This window comes from Astatotilapia calliptera, chromosome 15 (genome assembly GCF_900246225.1).
Source record: "Astatotilapia calliptera chromosome 15, fAstCal1.2, whole genome shotgun sequence".
In the NCBI taxonomy this organism is placed as follows: Eukaryota; Metazoa; Chordata; class Actinopteri; order Cichliformes; family Cichlidae; genus Astatotilapia; species Astatotilapia calliptera.
The window spans coordinates 10,145,114-10,164,050 of record NC_039316.1 but is presented as its reverse complement, the minus strand read 5'-3'; the positions used below and the strand labels follow the sequence as shown (position 1 = coordinate 10,164,050).

Here is an 18,937-nt window from a genome sequence, read left to right as displayed (position 1 = left end):
TAGCTGCGTATGCATCGTCTTGTATTATTTCCACCGAATGCAACAATTTCAGCTCCGTTTAAAATTGCACTTTTTAACAGTTCACCCATTTTGTAATTAGTTATTTAAAAAATACACATTTTTTTTCAGCCAATTTCTTTTGATAATAACAGTTTTCCTCTAAGTTAACAGATTTGCAGCAGTCTATTGGTAATAAAACGGTGCTGAAAATCGCGGGCGCTAAAATAGTGTCGTATTACAAAGCCAGCCGCCAGCTTGCGGTTAACCCAAGTATCCAAACATTACTTGGAGAATTAGGAAGGTTGGTTTAAATTCTGATTATCCGTCTGATTATTACTTGTTTAAGGCGTAACCCGACGTGCACCACTCTAGAAATGCAGCTACACCCCCATTGACGGAGCTCTTGTGACTGGCTTGTTCAGTGAGATCGTTTCCTCTTGTGAATTTCGCCGCAGTTTTTGGATTTATCAGTGAAAGAATAACAAGAATTATCTCAATATAAGGTATAATAATCATAGCGTCAATATAAAAACTCACAAAATTAGGCAAATTAATGCAAGGAGAAACTGAAACTGAGTGAGTGAATGTACAAAGTAGTGGAAAAACTGAGGGACCACAGAGGCAGCAGAAATTGCAAGAAATATAACTAAATATAATGTAGGTGCAGTTAACGCAGAGTCAAAACAGGTAATTTCTTTATAACTCAGGATTGGGAAATCCTGTTGATTACAGTCTATTTATCAATATAAGTTTAGTAGTAGTAATATAAGATATTAGACATAAAAAATTGAAACATCAGAAATAACTTTTTGGCACACCAGCATCTGTAAATTACTTAGGATATACTAAGATTATCTACAGAAGTTTAAAACTAGATCTTAGCAAAGCACATTGCATTACTAAATCTTTCAGGAGTAGTTGCGTGATTAGGACAGAAGAGGGCACTTTAACGCCTTCTTGTAGTTTCTGGGCTGGAGTTCAGCACTGGCCCAGAGGAGGCCTGCACACACTCACCCCTGTAATTTCACAGCCAGGGCGATGCCTTAGATCCATCGATACCCAGTCATCTGCATATGCCACCGGAAAGGCTTGACAGAAAATAGCTGCAAGCAGTACTCAACAGTTTGGTGCACTGTAGTCATGCAGCCTTATAAATACTTCTCAACTTCACAAACATGGTGAGTGTGTAACTATGAATCATGTTTAGCAAATTGGGGTAAATTGAGGAAGAATTACTGTGTGTAAAAATCGCTAATGGGGCCTTACATACTAAAGATTTCCTGGTCTTAGACCATATTTTGTCCCCTTCCTCCCTCTTTTTTTTCACTGACAAACGCATATGCTGTCACTTGATACGTTTTTGAGGCATTAATAGAGCACTGATTTGTGAAATTGAGCCTCTTCTTTAGGCTGCGTGAGGAAGCATCCACAAAAGAGGCCCGACAACTGAGACGCAGAGGGAGAAGGATGAGGGCATACAATGGCAGATCAACATCTCAACATCCCCCAAAGCCTCAGAGACTTTTTCTAATGGGGTCTAATCTATTATTCAGTCCCCTCAGACACGGGAAAAGTTGTTGTTTTCAGGCCGACATAACTCACTATCACAACATGAAACCTGAGACATCAGGGGTGGAGGGGTGTGTATGGTAACGATTGTTGCTGTTGTATGTATTAACTTTCTTATTATTTTTTCCATTTAAGCCGTGGCCATAAATAAGGGTTTGATTCTTATTTTACTTGTCATTATTTATGTTTTAAACTTGATTATCTGTTTGTCTTCCTGTCTTGTTTTGTTTGTAGTTGTGTATCAAAGCTGCTATATGAATAAAGTTGGTTATTGAGGAGAAACCTGTTTTGTGTGTTGATTGAAAAAAGCAACATATGTTTTGTTGGAGCTTTGCTGGTTGTAATTTTGAATTAAACTAGAAAAAACCCACACACAAACACACATTTTGGGGATTTTACACTGTACCTGGGTGCCCAGTAATTCCCAGGATTTGTTTATGGGCTGAAATACTCAATAAAGTGATAAGCAGCCAGGCGTGGAATGCAGTTACTCTTTCCAGGAAGTGCATCTTTGGGGTACCTGTCCATTTCTATGCATCTTATACATTCTGTCCCTCTTCCTTTTACATGACTGTACTTACTATTTCGCTGAGTCATCATTTCCTTTGTGATAAAGCTTATAGTTAGGGCTGGGTCAGGTGACCCTGAAGCATATCTTAGTTATTCTGTTCTAGACTAAGGTTGCTGGGGTACTTCCTGTGATCCATTCAGCATTTCTTCTCTAGATTTCTTTTCATTCCCCAGGTGTTTATATACCACTGCTGCAGGCTATTAATTCTTGTCCTGTCTCTTGCATAGTCTCTGTGCATCACATCTCCTTTTTCTCTTCTCTTTACCCTCACCTCTTAACCAGTATTAGCAGATGACTGAGCCTGGTTCTGCTGGAGGTCTCTTTTCTTGCAAGGGAGTTTTTCCTCCCCGCATTTGCCTAATGCTTGCTCACAGGGGGTTATCGGAGGGTTCCTCTTTAATACCGCAGGGGTCTTTACCTTACAGTGTAAGGTACAGTGTCTGATTTGTTGGTATATAAATAAAAATGAATCACTTTGCTTGATCTGCCAGTGAAATATTTAGTGTTAATAAATAAAACTACCCAAAATATAGGTCAAATGAAATGCCCCTCTTAATGCATCAATAGCAATATTATAATATGATATACAATCAAGCATTGGTACGGACCAGTTTGTAGAGACAACAAATCTGTAGGTGTCTAAATACAACCATTAATGCAGAGAGTTCAATTAATTAAATGGGTCACATTGCCCACATGCTGCAATAAAACAAATCTCTCTGATCCAGCGTCAGGCTTTAGTCAGTTTGCGTTCCCTTTAGGTGGAAAGGCGTGGAAACTGTTTTTCCACCGTCCATTATTTCTCCTGGCTTAGTGTTTCTATTAAAGTTTGTGTTTCCCCGTGAGAGTCATAGGTTTTGTTAGAATTACATCACGTGACGGCCACCGCGCCATGTTTCCATCTCAGACTCAGGAAAACTTTTACAGCCAGAGGGACACGCTACAGAGCGAAATCAAGTCACCCAGAGGGGCCAATGTAGTTCCGATATATGCCTTCAAAATAAGTCCTCGGTTGTTGCAACGTGAGTCGGTTATTAGGATTGAGTCTATTATCCGGTGAATATATCATTTTCCATCTATAAAAAGATTATTTCGTTTATTTCCGACGCCTCAGTAACAATATAACACTGCGAGGAACTGCTTTAGTTCTTTGACTATTTTATTTTGAAAGACAGCGCTACCGTTTCCGTTGCATTTAGCTTGCTGTTTGGGTCAGTGTATGTAACAGGGAGAAAGAGTGGAGAAAAGCAACAGGAACAAAAGTTGTGGACCTGAGTGAACAGCTCTGCGGTGCTCACCCGTGAAATGTTGTAACCAGCTCTCCGTTTGCAACAGACAGCTAGCCGTGTGCTTTGGTAGACGACGGTGGCCTCACCTTGCATTGCGTTGCCAAAAGGCGTCTCTTGAAGCTTTTTGGCACATCGCGGAGACTGGATGCGCTCGGGGACGGTTCTCTTTGGTTAACGTCAGCTAAGTTTTAACGCTAGTTAGTGGGGAAAGACGCCTCGTTTCTCGTAGAAAATGCCTTAGATGAATTAGATCCACGCAGTTTTAATACATTTTACCCTGTTTGTCCATCCGTACTCGACACGTTTTGGACTTGCTCTGAGGGAACACGTCTCCTGACCCTTGGTGACAGCAGAGGTGAGTGATTGGATCCACGAAAACGCCCATGACCTGTAGTGCTCATCACTATGGTACGTTATTGTGAAGTTCGCTATCGGATTTAATTGTAAAAGGAGCCACTGAGAGAGAAAAGTTTGAAATTAAATGGGATAAGAAAAAAAATCACAGTAATCTTGCAGTGAGTTGGCTGAGGGGTGGTGCAGCACTAAACAAAAATTCCCAAACTGCCGCAGTCATACCTAAGAGATAAAACATTAACTAAAACAAGACTATCATTGATTCACTGTTTAAAAGTCACTTGGTATATTTTGTAAGGATCGCGCTAGTCCCGTCAGATTATCCATATATATGCGTGCTTTTAAGCAGTTAACATGTGCACTTTGGTCCAGTCCACTTTGGGGCAAGCTAGAAAGTTCTGCACCACACTTGTGAGTCAAAGAGATGAGATTAGAATGAATATATATATATATATATATATATATATATATATATATATATATATATATATATATATATATATTATTATTATTTTTTAAAAATCTTCTCAGTTGTTTTGGTCTGGTTGTCAGCACTACTCCACTTACAAAAAGAGGAACTGAAATTAAAGTAAAGATAGCTGCAAGACAGATGAGGCTGACTTTTCATTGAGTTTACAGTTGTTATTTTTGGGGTCTTGCATCATCCCTCAAGAACTGTAACTCACCAAGAACTGTAAGGGGGGGAAACTGCACATGAAGTCCTTTCATGGTAAAAAAGTAAGCTATTTTGGAAGGGAAAGTGGTTGAGTTTTAATGAAAGGATACCCTGAAGTGAAACAGACCACAGGCATAAGCGAGACAAAAAAAAGGGGTCTCAAAAGCTGCAGCATGACTCAGAAATGTAAGCTAGTGAATTGAGATGACCAGCTGAAGTATTGACTGGAGCTTTTTTCTTTTGAGTTTCAAACTGAGACTTGAACAAAAAACATCTCTTCGGTCAGATTTCTTTGTTGTGTTGATGCTGATTTCAATATCTAGATTGCTTCCATGCCAAGGTTTAAGTCCACATTTTAATTGCCAGTTAAGGAGTTATTTAAAGATAAAGAAGAGCACAGCTTGGCATCCTAAGACATGGTTTAAAAAGCTTGTTTCCTCCTGAGACATCCTAGGTTGTCATGAGGTACCAGGTCTGAGACACTTGATCTGGCCATTTGTGGATTTTTGTCTTCTACTAAATGTCATATGAAAGCAATAGAGAACTAATTTGACAGTAAAAAATTTTGTTTTTGGAGGAACTGTGGCGTTTGAGTTTTCATTTTTATTCCTTACAGGTGCAGGAAGAGGGCTGCTGAGAGGCCTGGAAATTGATCACTATTTTACCTAATCTAGCACTGGATTAACTGGGCTGCAATGGCGTCACCCGGAGACGTCGCTGGGGGAGGAGCTAATGAAGAATTCAACGACAAAATCAAATCAAGATCTGGTATGTTTTGATATTTATGTCCATTGTTTGTGTTGGTATTTTGCAGCTGTCTCCAGTACTTAATGTTCCCTAACATGAACAAATGAAGCAGAGCATGCAAGTCCAAAGGTTGTCAGAGCTTTCAGTGTTCTTTAACAGAATAAATGGCACGAGGCAACAGTTTGTTGTGCGTGAACATGTGCAGTCACTGTTAGAAAACTGTGACAGAGCCAGAAATCCTGTTGGTGTATGGTTAACCATACGTGGAGGCAGGGGAAGAGAGACACAGCACACAACACAGCGTAATGAGGACAGAGTGGGTTTGCGATCACACCTTTGCAAGGGGAAACAGAAAGGGAAAGTGTCCAGCAGCAGAAGAAGGGGAGGACAAGAATGTAGGGATGGTTTTAGAGAGAGACACACCCACTGATCACGTTCTCTGCAGATCGTTCCATTCCATAGGTTAATATTTCGTAGACACCGCCCTCAGAGGGAGAGACGCTTACAAACAAGTTGTTGTTCTAGTTAGAGGAGTACTTTAGTTGGTCTAAATTAAGGTAATTGGAGGACAATGCCCTGATGTTGTGTACCCATCTTGATTTAGTCTATTCCTGGCTCTTTGAACAGTACATTTAGTTAGAACATGGCAAACTGGAAGAACAATATAAGCACACATTTTCCTATGTTAGAGGAGTCTAGAGTGAAACTTTGCATTGTAAGTTTATCATTATACATCCCGCTAAAGAGGTTGTTAAAGGATGTCCCATTTTAAAATTGGTGCCCAGGTCAAATGGGCTGACAAGATACAAAGAAAATTGGAGTGTAAGACAGAACAGAGGAAAGCAAGCTCATCACTCTTATATCAAACACTTTACCTGTACGAGTAACTATTACACAAACACTATTGTCATATGGGGATTGTTTACTTTTGACAAAAACTGAGCTTTAAGTTAAACGTCTTGGATGTAAATTGATGTTAAAGCAGCATTTGGCTTAAGGTGCAAAATCATTGCCATGTAACTCATGAGGTTTCCATTTCCACTGATAACTGAAATGAGGATCAAAGTTAGGAATGCATTTATATACATCAGCCAACTATTGTGATCAGCTGAGCAACAGTTGTTATTCCTGTTTAGATTTTTAAAAAATAATTTACAGATTTCAATATTTATCTGTTGGCACAGACAGAAGTTTAAAACACCCCCCCAGAATCAGTCTGCCAAAGAGTTCAATCTGGCCTACTATAGGGCTTTGGAAAACATGGAAATTTCAAAGGAGAGTATAAAGTGTGGCTTTTTGACTGTATTTGGATCAGTTTTACAGGCCTCTTACTGACAATGATGTAAAACATAAGCCTATCATATACTTAAAAATAAGACTTTTCTGCTTTAAACAGTAAAAAAAAAGAAAGTTTTTCTTTGAGTTCTCACATGATTTATTATTTTTAAATTACAGGATAAAGTTGTTTATTTCTTACAGTGTAGTCTCAATGAGCCGTGTCAATAGGTTTCTTTGGTGTCTTTGTGATTTGGAAAAAGTGAGATGTAATAGTAAAATTGCAGGTTTCTTTTATAAAACATCTCAGGATTAAATGTGTAGTCAAACTGCTTTAGACTGACGGTAAGGGGAAAATGTTTTGGGTATTTTCAATAGGTTATTAGGCAGTAGCCTTACTGGTCTGGCCCTCTTAAAATGAAATTGGGCTTTATGTGGCTGTTGATATAAATGAGGTTGACCCCTGTTGTACTAAAAAAATTCAGTGTCAAAAATGGAATTAATAATATGAAGAAGTGGGGAAAAAAACAGTGTCTTTCAATTGTTATTTTAACACACTGATATTGGTAATAGGATTACCCTGCTATATGTTAGGCTAAAGTGTTACTTGACCTATTTTAGGTCATTGGTAAGTAGGAGCTTCGGCCTTGGAATGTTTCTACTTTAATGTTCCTATAAAAAAGAACACATATAAATATATTTAAAGCCTGTGTTCTGGGTTTCACCATAGCCCTCCCCCCTTCTAACTCCCAATTCCTGCTGTAAACTTGTTAAATACAGTAAAAAGAGGCCAGTTCTCATGCCAGCTTTCCTCACCCACCCAGCCTCACCCACCCAGCCTCACAGCACTGGTGGATTCCATGCCAGGAATTCCACTGTGCCGATGGAGTTTGTAATTTATAATGCTTGTCTCCAGACCACAATGCTTTTCTCACAAAGATTCAGGTTTCCCTAGCAACCCTAAAAGTAATGTTTTCTTTTATGGCAACGAGGGGAAAATTTAGCACGTAGCATAGCTGCACAAAAAAACGCAACTTAGAAAATACGGCCGCTCACATGTATGTCGAGGTAACCTGGGAGCCTCGGCACAAGTGGTTCTTATCTTCTCTTTGACGATTGAAATTTGTGGTGTGTGTTTGTAGTTGGTGGATAAATATGACAGAAATTAGCTGTTCTGTTTTAGAATTCAGAGAGTACGCGCTTGCTTTGAAACCAAGGCAAATCTGGGAAATGGCTTCAAGCTAAACGCTGATAAAATATCATGTGGTCTACCCCGATCACTATAAAGTCTTCTTTCTTTCACCATGTTATAAACTAGTGAGGCTGATTGTTAACAGTGATCCTTAGACACCCACCCAAAACTGGGTTTGTTTCATGTGGTTTCTGTCATCATGAGAAAAAGTCTACACAGAGCTGAAACATGGGGTATTAGAAGAGAGTGACAAGCAGGTGAGTGTGTGTGCGTCTGTGTGTGTGTGTGTGGTGAGCAGGTGGAGGGATGTTTTTGCAGCTGTGAAGACAAGCATTAGCGCACTTGTTAATCTCCATGCCGGCCACCATGTGGGCATGTTTGAAAGGTTGGAGAATTCATAGCCAACAGCAGAGCGCGCGCTCAAACGGTAAACTCTGTTTTTTGTCACGCTTAGTGACTGTCACAAAGTTAGCGCCAGGCGTCCTGATCTTGCAGAGAGAGTGAGCACGTTCGTTATTTCAGCTGGCTCGTTTTCCATTTGGTGCTTGACTGAGATCTCACTGCAGTGTAGGTTGGAGCAGGGGTGTGTATGTGTGTTACCAAGTTTCCTATGAACTAGCTATATAGTCACTCCGTTTCACAGACAAATGCACATTAGTGTCTCTGGAGGGGCGAGGGGAGGTGGTTCAGTGTGTCAGGTTACTATCCAAGCTTACAGTGGATCAAGGAGGAAAGAAAACAGAGGAAATGGGGTGGAGGTTAAAGCTGACAGAGCAGGTAATGTATCTGCTAGGGATGCACTGATCGAACTTCTTCCATCTTAGAGTAAAATAACTTGAATATACAACAATGAATAGTTTACAGTAAGTGTATTTATTAGTAAAATAATAAATGACAGTGGGATCAAAATAATGAAACATATAATGGCTTGGTAGCACTTCATTTGGCACTGTTGTGTTTTCCCTTCCTGCAGCCCTGGGTTAGATTGTTACATATCCAGCTGCACCTGAGAGGTGGGAGTGACAGGAGTATATAAAACCAACTCACTCACTCACTCACTCACTCACTCACTCACTCAGACAGAGAGAAAGAGAATCCGGGAGGCTGCTTGCCAACGTGTAGTATTTTTGTTACATGCCTCTTTTTACAACATATTGCACCTACCTTTACAAGCATCCATGCTGGGCATTTCATCACTCATATGTGCGATTACTCATCTCACGTTTAAGTATTTCTTTGTTAAATAAACTAATTGAACAAGCTAAGCCTTGTCTTTTTGTTGCCAATTTGTTGCCAAAGTTGGCAGCTAGTCGGTTTGTCATCAGTTACCGTGCTGTGTGTTTAAAACACCCACCACCAAATGCATGAAGACTACGGTCTAGTGTATGTAGTAAGTTTCTTTTGGTTAGGTAGCTAGTAAGGGAAGAGTGTGCCTTACTGCTGGGTGTTTCATACCAGTAATTGTTAACCTAGTGTTGTACAACAATTTTGTATCAATAACTGTTTTTTATTCTATCAGTTATATTCTGTGGTCCAGTCCCAGAAGTGTGTACAGTATATTTTACACTATTTTTGTGTGGACATGGCATCTGCACATGAGTTTTTTCAAACTCCCAGTGAACAGTTGTTAACTGCTTACAAAAAAAGAGCACTGGGAAGTGGCAGAGCATTTTGGCATTGATTGCTCTAGACTCTCCAAAAGGATGAAGTTTTTTCTATTTTAAAAGAAAAGCTTATTGAGAACGGTGTATTGATTGCAGAAGGTGGCCGCAAGGTAATTCCATCTGCGTTAACTTTTGAACAGCAGAAAGAGATGTTAATGTTGCAGCATCAACACACTTTGGAGTGTGAAGAAAAGAGAGGCAAAAGAGCAGGAAGTGGAATTGAAAAGGTTAAGATTACATGTTTGTCTGTATGAAGCTGATTTCCCGAAGGTTATAGAGAAAAGTTTAGAGTTTCCTGGAAACAGGAGAGCCAAACTTATGTGGCATTTGTTCGGGAGCTAACAACCTTGTTTAAAAAAATAAGCTCATATTTTTATGTTAACATGTTAATTTCATTTATTTTAATGTAATTATACTAGTGCAAAGTAATGTATTTGCATTGTATCATCTCAGTTCAGTGTGAAAGTCATTAGAAGACTGGATACTAGGATCAGGCTCAGTCATTGCAGAGGAGCCTACCTTGTGGTAATGCTCTTCTTTTTCCATAATGTAAAGATGTATGGCTTAAACACATAGCTTAATTTGTGGAACTGGAGTTTAACTTGAAACTCCAGTTCTACAAATTCATCCTGGTTCCTTCTACTTAAAATCTCACTTGATTCTACTGCAGTCTTTACCCTCCCCTCCCCAACACAGCCGAGTTTCTCACAGACAAAAACACCCAGTGGAGGAAGATGAAATGGCATCTCTTGGATCTCTGCAGATGTGGTCATATTACACTCAGATTTAAAAATCAATCCAGCAGTAGTCAGAAATATCCTCCTCTTGTTTGTTCTCGTTAGATGACGATCATGATGGATCTCTTAGCCGCTATCCACATAAACAGACACGCACACCAACTTCAAAGTGCAGAGAAGTTTGGGTACCAACTTGTGCATGCCTGGAAACATCTGCGTTGCAAGTTTTGGTTATGTGTTGAGGTACGATGTGAAACCTAGTGCTTCACAGATTGAATTTATCACAAATCTCAGCACAATGACAACATAAATTTAACACATCAATGGGGAAATTGGCTAAAAGTCGCCTTGATTGGCGAGCTGTCATCGTTAACTTTGACCATGTCTGACACCATTGTCCTTCTGCACAACCCTGTTGCTGCCATTCAGCTACGATAGGCTCGAGTCCGCTCACCAGTTGAAGATGAGTAAGCAGTTAAGAAAATGAATGAATGCATACTTGCATGCATGCATACATACCTCACATGTGAAAGAAAGGTGGGGAGCAAACAGGTCAGGCTTCTGATTGCTCTTAACACTTTCCAGAGTTTTGTCTTTTCTTGGATTAGCATGATGTCAGTAAGAGGGGCTATTGTTAATCCCAGGCACACAGCTCTGGCTATTAGCACACAAATCTTCTGTTCATGATGGACAACCAATCAGGAGAAAGGTTGGCCATGTTTCACACAGCATGAACTGAGTGGCTGAAATTGTAAATAAGGATTATGTTAAACGATGCATCATGCAAAACTACTCTAACAAAGTCCAAGAATTTAAAGCTGGAATTTAGGGTAATAAGTCCCCTATAATTAAAATAAATAAATCACTAGCTGCTGCCCTCCATCTGACCTGTAGGCTGTACTGTATATGGTAAAGTGCTAATTTTGTGGTTTGCCACATTGCAAATCAGTTCTGAATGGGATAAGAGGATGGTTAGACACACTACTTGACACAGTTACAGCTGGATTACCTTATAACCGCTAAAGTCCTGCCTTTACATCCTGTCTGTGCGTGTGCTTTTCTTCTTTCCATTCCTGAGTGCATACAAATGTTAAAGGTCATATATCACTCACAGGGTTAGCGGCTGTTGTTTAACATCACACGGTAATGAGGTGAGAAACAATCACTCGATCCTTATTTGTCACTTGAGAGCTCTGTGGAGGAGCCTGCTCTAAACCTGAGTCAGTACCTGACCTGGCCTTGTTGTTCTCTATTGTTTCTGCTCTTAGTTCTGCTCTCCACTCATCAGTATTGATTTCGTATGATCCATAACAGTATCTGTATAAGTCCCAGACAATATATTTTAAGAGCTGGTGGGTGCCTTGAAATGTTGTGTAGTGTAGTGTTTTGAAATTAGCTGACGGAGTCTATCCTACTTGGTTCCCACACTTTGTTTTGGTACGTGCTTTGTGCAATATGTGTCACATGAAAGATATGAGGAAAAAGTAATTGGTTGACTGGTTGAAATGGGAAGCTTAACCATCAGCTTTATATGTGCGATGAGCCACAGACTGGATCATCTGCTTACCTTTGGGTGTGACACAATGTAAGACATATTTGTGTTTTCAACAAGAGAATGTGAATGTCACCAAATGGGTGGTGTAGAGGGTGTGTTTTGTCACCATACTCGCTCAGCTACATGTCACAGATCCTTAATTCGGGCCTTGGCTTCTTGGAGCTGGGTGTACTCAGTATTTCAGCTGTTCTGTGCGTGCCTGTGTTCAAGAGTAACTGGGTGAAACACTGAGACGATCCGGAGTTGTTATTATTCTCATTTGTTATTGTTTCATAGCTTTGCTGTTACTTTAAAAACAGATTTTCAAGCTGTCAGTGAGTGCAATGATATACATGCAAAATGCTTATAATGGGTGTGTGTTTGCATGTGTGGGTAGCATGGAATACAAATCAAAACAAAGAGGCTTTCACTGTGTGCCGCCTCTTGATGCAACGTAATGACCTGAATTGTTTCTTTGCCTCTGCTTTTTTGGAGACTCCCAGGCTTGTTTGGGTCAGTGGGAGTTTTCATGAGTTTATTCCACTTTGAGAAAGAAGTTTCCACAGGGAACACGCAGCTGGATGTATCTTCACTCTATATGGGCACACAAGCCTCTCTGTGTTTGTGTTAATGTCTTTGATTGCAGCTTAATCTGGCTGCTTGGGAAATGGGAGGAAACTTTACTTTGCAAAGTCCTGGCTGGAAATGTGGGAATGAAGGCCTGGGCCAAAGCATCTCCCCTGGGTGTGGTTGTGTGTGGGACTCTGCCTCTTTGGTGCATGTGCATGAGCAGCATTGAGACACCCCGCCCAGGCAAGATGTCAAGCTCTTCAAGACCACACTGGGAATGGCAGAAAATCATCAGTCTTAAATGTTCCTACAGTTGTTAAACACTCACAGACCACTTTTTTCCCCTCCTCCTGTGGATTTCTTATTTTCCACTGCAGGCACTTCCCATTTCATTCCTCCTTTCTTACCCCTTGTCCTAAGCTCATTACAGCTACAATCTATGTTGTCTATTCTACATTCTGACCTATCGCATCACTCCTACTTTCTTGCTACAGTACTAAATATTTTTGTTGTTTGGTGCATAAAATGATACAGATCTATTTAGTTATCATGCTAAAAATGTTAGATAAAGTTGTGGCATGGTTATTTGGCAACTAGCATAGATCCATAACAACCCACTTTGTTTTTCCAGCGTTGCATAGAGAGGCTCAATAGAGATGGAAAGGACTGACTACAATGATACATGTGCTAATGAGCTGATGAAGTTCTAGGATGTAAACAAAGGAATCTACTTGAGTGGATTTAAGTGAAGGTCCAACATGTAAAAGGTTTGGATTTCCTAGTTATTCAATTTTAACTTGGTGTATGATGTGCGATGTTGTGTTGAGATATAACGATCACACAGACATTATTGTTAAAGAAGAACCTGTTTGTGGTTAAAAGAGAGAGAAAAAGCCAGAGAAGCCACGTGACAGGAGAGGCGCACAAACCTGAAATCAATGTGGAATATCAGGAAGGGAGGCTGGAGGAAACAAACACAAAGTTAATTGCACCATTTCATCACCTAACTCCTGCAACACATCAACATCAAAGAGTGACAGCAGAGTCGGAAGGTCTCTTTTGGGGATTTTCTGTCAGCGGAGAATGGCTGTTGGTTGAGCTTATTTTGTGATCTGTCTGAACTGCATGCTCAATGATTGTATAGTTTCAGAATCCATAGTTTCAGAATCCAGTTTGACAAGGCAGTTGGCTAACATGGGACTTCTCAGCCACAATCAGGTAGTCTCAGTCTGTCTGTGTCTGACCCACGTGTACAGACATTTTGGAGACAAGCGAACCTGGCAAAACATTGTTGGGTTGGTGAACTTATGCCAGATGATGGAAAATTAACAGGATAAATAATAGAGGTGGGAATCACCATAAATCCCACGATACGATATTATCACAATACTTAACGCACGATACGATATTATTGCAATTTTTTAAAATTATTTTGCAATATTCAAATTCTGTACATAAAGGTAAACTTTATCAATATTCATTTTATCTAATATCAAAGTCTCACACTCAGTCTTTCTCTCATTTCAGTCAGTTTTATTGTTGACAAACTGAACGGTTTGTATTACAGTTTAGTCCAACTTAACTGAATGCAACCATCTGGTACAATTATAGCTATTCTGAACTATGCAATTTATGAAAACTATGCAGCCCATTCAGCAACTGAAGAATTTGAAAGTAAATTAAAACAAAATATAATTTTAAATTAAATAAAAAAGTTTTAAGCTTAATTAAGATAAAACATGTCTTAAATTAAAATAAGTAAACTGTCATGTTTATTGCTGCCAAAAAAAAAGTTAAACACATTTGGACAGTGAAGGAATGTCAGGATTCTTGCTCAGAAAAAGGATCAACATGCTCTGAAGTCAGTTCCAGTCCACGAAAATGTTTTTGTAACAAAATATCGATTTCTGCTGTCCCTGTATCGATACATTATTAGCAAACAAAATATCACGATACTACACAGTATTGATTTTTTTCCCCCACCCCTAATAAATAAGGAATGATTATAACATACCTCGACTCTTACCCTTCTTTCATTTCTCTTTACACAGTGCAGTACTTGTACTTCTCCTTTATAGAAAACATTTAAATCAGTGTTGTTGTTCTTGCCAGTGAGTCACAACACTATGGATATAAGCTAAATTGAATCTCAAAATAAAATCCAATCAGCATTTTGCTGTCTTCCTGTGATTATCTACCCCCGGAGTGCAGAGCGGAGGGCTGCACTGTACGCTGGTGACACTGTAGGCTGCAGCAGCTGAAATGCAGGATGACGCCAGAATGTGGCAGGTGGCAGGATTAATGCACAGCTGGGTTACCGTTTCATGATATTAAGCATGAATATGTCTTTTCACCTCACTTTGATGTGGTTAACTCAATGTCATGTCCATGAAATCCTCCAAAACTGTGTGTGAAACACCAAATATGATGTTTATATTGATTTATGCTTTGTGTGCATTCTTCTGAGATCATTTGAGAAGGTTGTACATCTATTAGTGTGATTACTGTAAATGTAAAAATACTGGGGTGACAGTTGTTTGTATTGTATTGTATCTTTATTTGTTTCAGACATATAAAACAAAAAACAATATATACACACTACATATATTTTCATTTACAGATACGAATATATATGTAGATATACACACACACACGTATGTGTTCAGATAAACAAAAAATATATAATGAAATAAAACAAAATCGTCTGACATAATGTAACAATGTTTGGTCTGAAAAGGAGTAGGAAGAAGTATGAACATACTTATTAATTCCTACCCCTGCTCAACATCTTATTGATCCCACATAATTCACCTAATTCCCATCATCACATACTCCACACGATACACGAGGAGAACCTATATAAACTTGGCTACCGTGATTGATATAATTTGGATATAATTTGATATTTTTATACATACAATGGGTGATCATCTTTATCGGTATCATATTCTTCCAAAATCAGTTTTCGAAGTATTTTCATGAACTTACTAATTCCTGAGCATTGCTGTAGATCTATAGTAAAACTATTCCACAGTTTTACCCCATAAACAGTGACACAAAAGGTTTTAACCTTTGACCGTGCTTTAAGAATCCTTAGATTCAATTTCCCCCTCAATTCATAGTCTCCTTCTCTGTCATAGAACATCCTCTGTATATTTCCTGGTAACATAGTTGTGCATTAAGCTGCAGAGCGACTGCACTGTCCATGCCAGAGGGTGATGTGTGTAGATGAATCGCTGATGGGCGGTCTCATCTCTGTGCATATAGATTTCATAAGGTCCTTTGTATTATTCATAATTGAAAGGAGTTCTAGTGTTAGCTATGATGCTGAGCCAGGGAAAACTGCATGTACGCATGTTTTGCATATCTAACTTTATGTCTCACTTGCCATTTTTGACTTTTATGTTCACATACACATTTAGACTTAATATATGGCAAGAGTTAATTATATTAAGTTTTATAAGTAATTTTCTGTCTAATAATTACTGAAGCTCAAATACCAGACATCCAGGAAACCATCAACTTTGATTGTCATGTAAACTTAGGACTGTTTGTGGTGAGACGTGGAATGAAAGGGTTTCATTCATGTCTTCCAGTCTCTAGTCAGAAGTGATATTTGGATATAAAGCGTGAGAGAGATGTTTATGTGCATATTTAAGGGGGGAGGGGGGCATTTTTGCATGGCTTCAGTGAAGCAGCTTGATGATGCTCTGGGGACGGTGTGTAAGGATGGACTGACAGGGGGAGGACGCCTGTCTCTGACTGACGCACCCTAGTGGAAAGTTCCTTTTGGTGTCTGCTTCCTTCACTCACTGCCAAAGCCAGCCTGACCCGAACCATTTCATTCCTCTGAGTTGTGACCAGACCAGCTGCCGCAGCTCCCTGTGGAAGGAAGTGGATTTAATTCAGTCAGACTCTGGAAGCTGGTCACCAAGCTGGAATCACCTCTTCTACTTCCTCTTTGTTAAGGAAAGGAAAGCAAAAAACAAAACACAGGAAAATATACTTTCTCTTTTGCCCTCACCCTCTGCCCTCCCTCTCATTTCTCTCTCTTACTCTTTTTTTTTTTTTCTTTTTTTTTTCACTCTCTCTGTGTGGGAATAGAGCTGTTTGTTCAGTTGGCCCTCATTGACTAAATATATCAATGGGCAAATGGACTCTGGCTTTTTCCCTGTTCCCTGCTCCACTGCCCCGGCTGAGACCCTCGGTGAATGTCAGGACCCACGTCTCAGTTTTAACTCAGTCTGCTGTAACAGTTCTGTTTTTCTGAGAGTCAGGGACACTGATTGCTTCACTTTGATGTAAACCAAAGGCAAAAGAGGTGGCTGTCCTAACCCTAAACCGTTCTGCTAAGGCACGCTCATTCTGGGTCGCGGTTATTTGAATTAGAGCTGTTGTTTCCAGCAGTATCGTGTTTGCAGGCGAGAATCAACTGATTTCACAAAGCGTACAACACACACACACACACCTCTCTAACCTTTCACTTACCTATTAATTATTTAATTAACCATCTGTTTTTCTCACTCGTGGTTTTTTCTCAGCCTTGTGTGTGCGAACATTTGTATGTCGTGACAGAGTGCCCGACCCGGCACCCCACATAAACCCACCCAGCGTCATCGATGAATGCTGTCACACCTCCACTTCCTCTTTCTCTTTTCTTTTTTTTTCTTGTTCTCTCACTCACTCACTCTCCCACCACTAACGCTGCTGCCACTACCTTGTCTTCCTGTTCCGGATTACTTGTTTTCCTTTTTCTTTTTCTCCATTGTGTGTGTGTATATATTTGTAAGGTCTGTATTGCTGTCATGAATTTGGGTAAATGGATGTCGTGGAGAAAGCGTAACTTTTTCAGAAGAAAAGGAAAGCATGAAAGTAGCCTCGATTTAGGTAAGCTTGTCTTGATTAACCTAAAAAGCAGACTAAACACACCGGCATTGATTCTGTTTTTCATAGCCGAAGGAGCGTAATTGTGAACGTTACCCATGACTTTGATCAATTGATCGATTCTTTTTCTTTTCCTCCTTGTGATTTTTATACAACTTCTCTCTTTCTGTCATATTTTAGTCGTGATGTGCATACTTTTTATTTGTGTGAATGAGATAGTTGATCATCCCTGGGTTTTATGGCTCCTTATCTAGCCAGTCAACCATCACGCAGCAGAAGACTGCTGATCAGCAGTCGTGTTGTGATTTATCTGCACAATGGAAGAGAGTGTGATGTCTCATTTTGTCACATCCACAAAACACTCATACTCTACTGAAAAAGTAACTACACGAAGCTCTGCAAATTGCACTGCAGAGCTTGCACCACCTCTTGATAAAACTGGAGTAAAGATTGCCAACATTTACACATAATTGAGTTAAGCGTTTACATTTCTTTCACTCCAGCTCCTCTGTGTTGTGTTAAAGTTGGTTGTGAATTCCTTTCCAACCTTAGTTTGAGTTGTGTAGACTTCCAGCAAATGCAGATAGGAAAGTCAACGCCTCTGCCCCACCGCATCGCCTACTCCATAATCCCGTGTTGCATCTATGTTTGTGTGCCAATCTCTGTCTGACATGCCGATTTTTGCCTTTGTTTTCCTCAAACTTGCATTCTGTCCCATCGCATGCTGGAATGGTGCCGAACAGCGTTCATCTGTGTTCGCCCCCTATCACACGATGCATCATGACTCCCTACCCTTGGCTTGCCCTGTCCTGTTTCGCTCTGCTCCAACCACTTTCCCTTTCCCTGACAGCGTCCCTGTTTCCCTCCCCTCTCCTTTTTCTCTCTGTTGCTGCATTCTTGCGATCTGTTCCTCTCTCTGTGGTCAAGGAGTGACAGACACATGGGAGAGACAAGAAGAGGGAGGCAGGAATATCGAATTCTTCTTTGCGCAGATACTCTTGGACTATCTCCTCCGGCTCTTTACTTGACTTCTGTTGGTTCTTATGTTGAGCATTACGGTGGCCTCTGGTAAAAGATGGCTCAGCATGGACTCAGTCTTAGAGGTAGGAACTTTTGACAGGTGTGCGCGCTTGTAGTTTGGTGGCAGCTAGGACCTTGGTTTTAAATCGTGCATATTTTTAGTGTTCTTGCAATCTGATCAAGGTGTAGGCGCAAGATATGGGGTGGCTGGATTAAAAGGAGAGTGTGCCATGAAACGAGAGATTTTGTTTTCTCAAACTGTCTTTTTTCTGTTTTTCTTCTCTCATGCACTTTGTTAAATGCGCCAAAGATACTGGTGGGGTTTACCAAAGGTCAGTTTTTGGACATTTCTTTTTATTTCTACTGAAAAACTGAACATATCTGAACAAGCATAGAAAAATACAAGCTATATTTGGACTGTTGTAAATTGGGCATATGGAGTTAAAACCAGTTCGAGTTCCTTCACATTCCTTCACTGCATTTATTATATTTTTTCTCTTTCCCTCACTTTTACAAGCAGCACAGGCGATTTACACTGCTCTTGTTAAATCTCTGCCGTGTGTGGGGTGATCCGGCTTGTTGAACAAAATTCGTCACCCTGGCCTGACTTCCCCAAAGCCCCGTGCCCTCTCACCTCACTGTTTCTGCTCAGCCCTAATTACACGCACCTCTGCAGACCATGGGGGTGTTTTGAAGAATGTAAGTGGGGATATGGGTTAATCCATTTGGACGTTATGAGTGTTTTCCTTGCAAATTCCCAGATCTTGGCAAGGGTAGAGTGTCAACAAAGCTGTATGGGCTGGGGCAAGCTTAGACAAGTGACCAGTGGGGTAGGGAGGAGGAATGCATAGGAAA

At 40.1% G+C, this 18,937-nt stretch overlaps 1 protein-coding gene across 6 annotated transcripts in view; it reads left to right on the top strand.

Annotated features, from left to right (window-relative positions):
- The first annotated feature begins 3,293 nt into the window (after positions 1–3,293).
- The window catches only part of utrn (utrophin), a 198,586-nt gene continuing 182,942 nt past the window's right edge, over positions 3,294–18,937 (top strand). For 2 of the 6 annotated variants that reach the window (XM_026194057.1, XM_026194059.1), the window contains exon 1: positions 16,941–17,065. In XM_026194057.1, the coding sequence (XP_026049842.1) occupies positions 16,984–17,065 (82 nt within the window). In that variant the 5' untranslated portion in view covers positions 16,941–16,983. Of the gene's footprint in view, positions 3,785–5,075; positions 5,228–16,939; positions 17,066–17,998; positions 18,166–18,937 lie in introns of those variants that run through there. The other 4 variants (XM_026194061.1, XM_026194060.1, XM_026194056.1 and 1 more) reach the window with 4 other exon arrangements.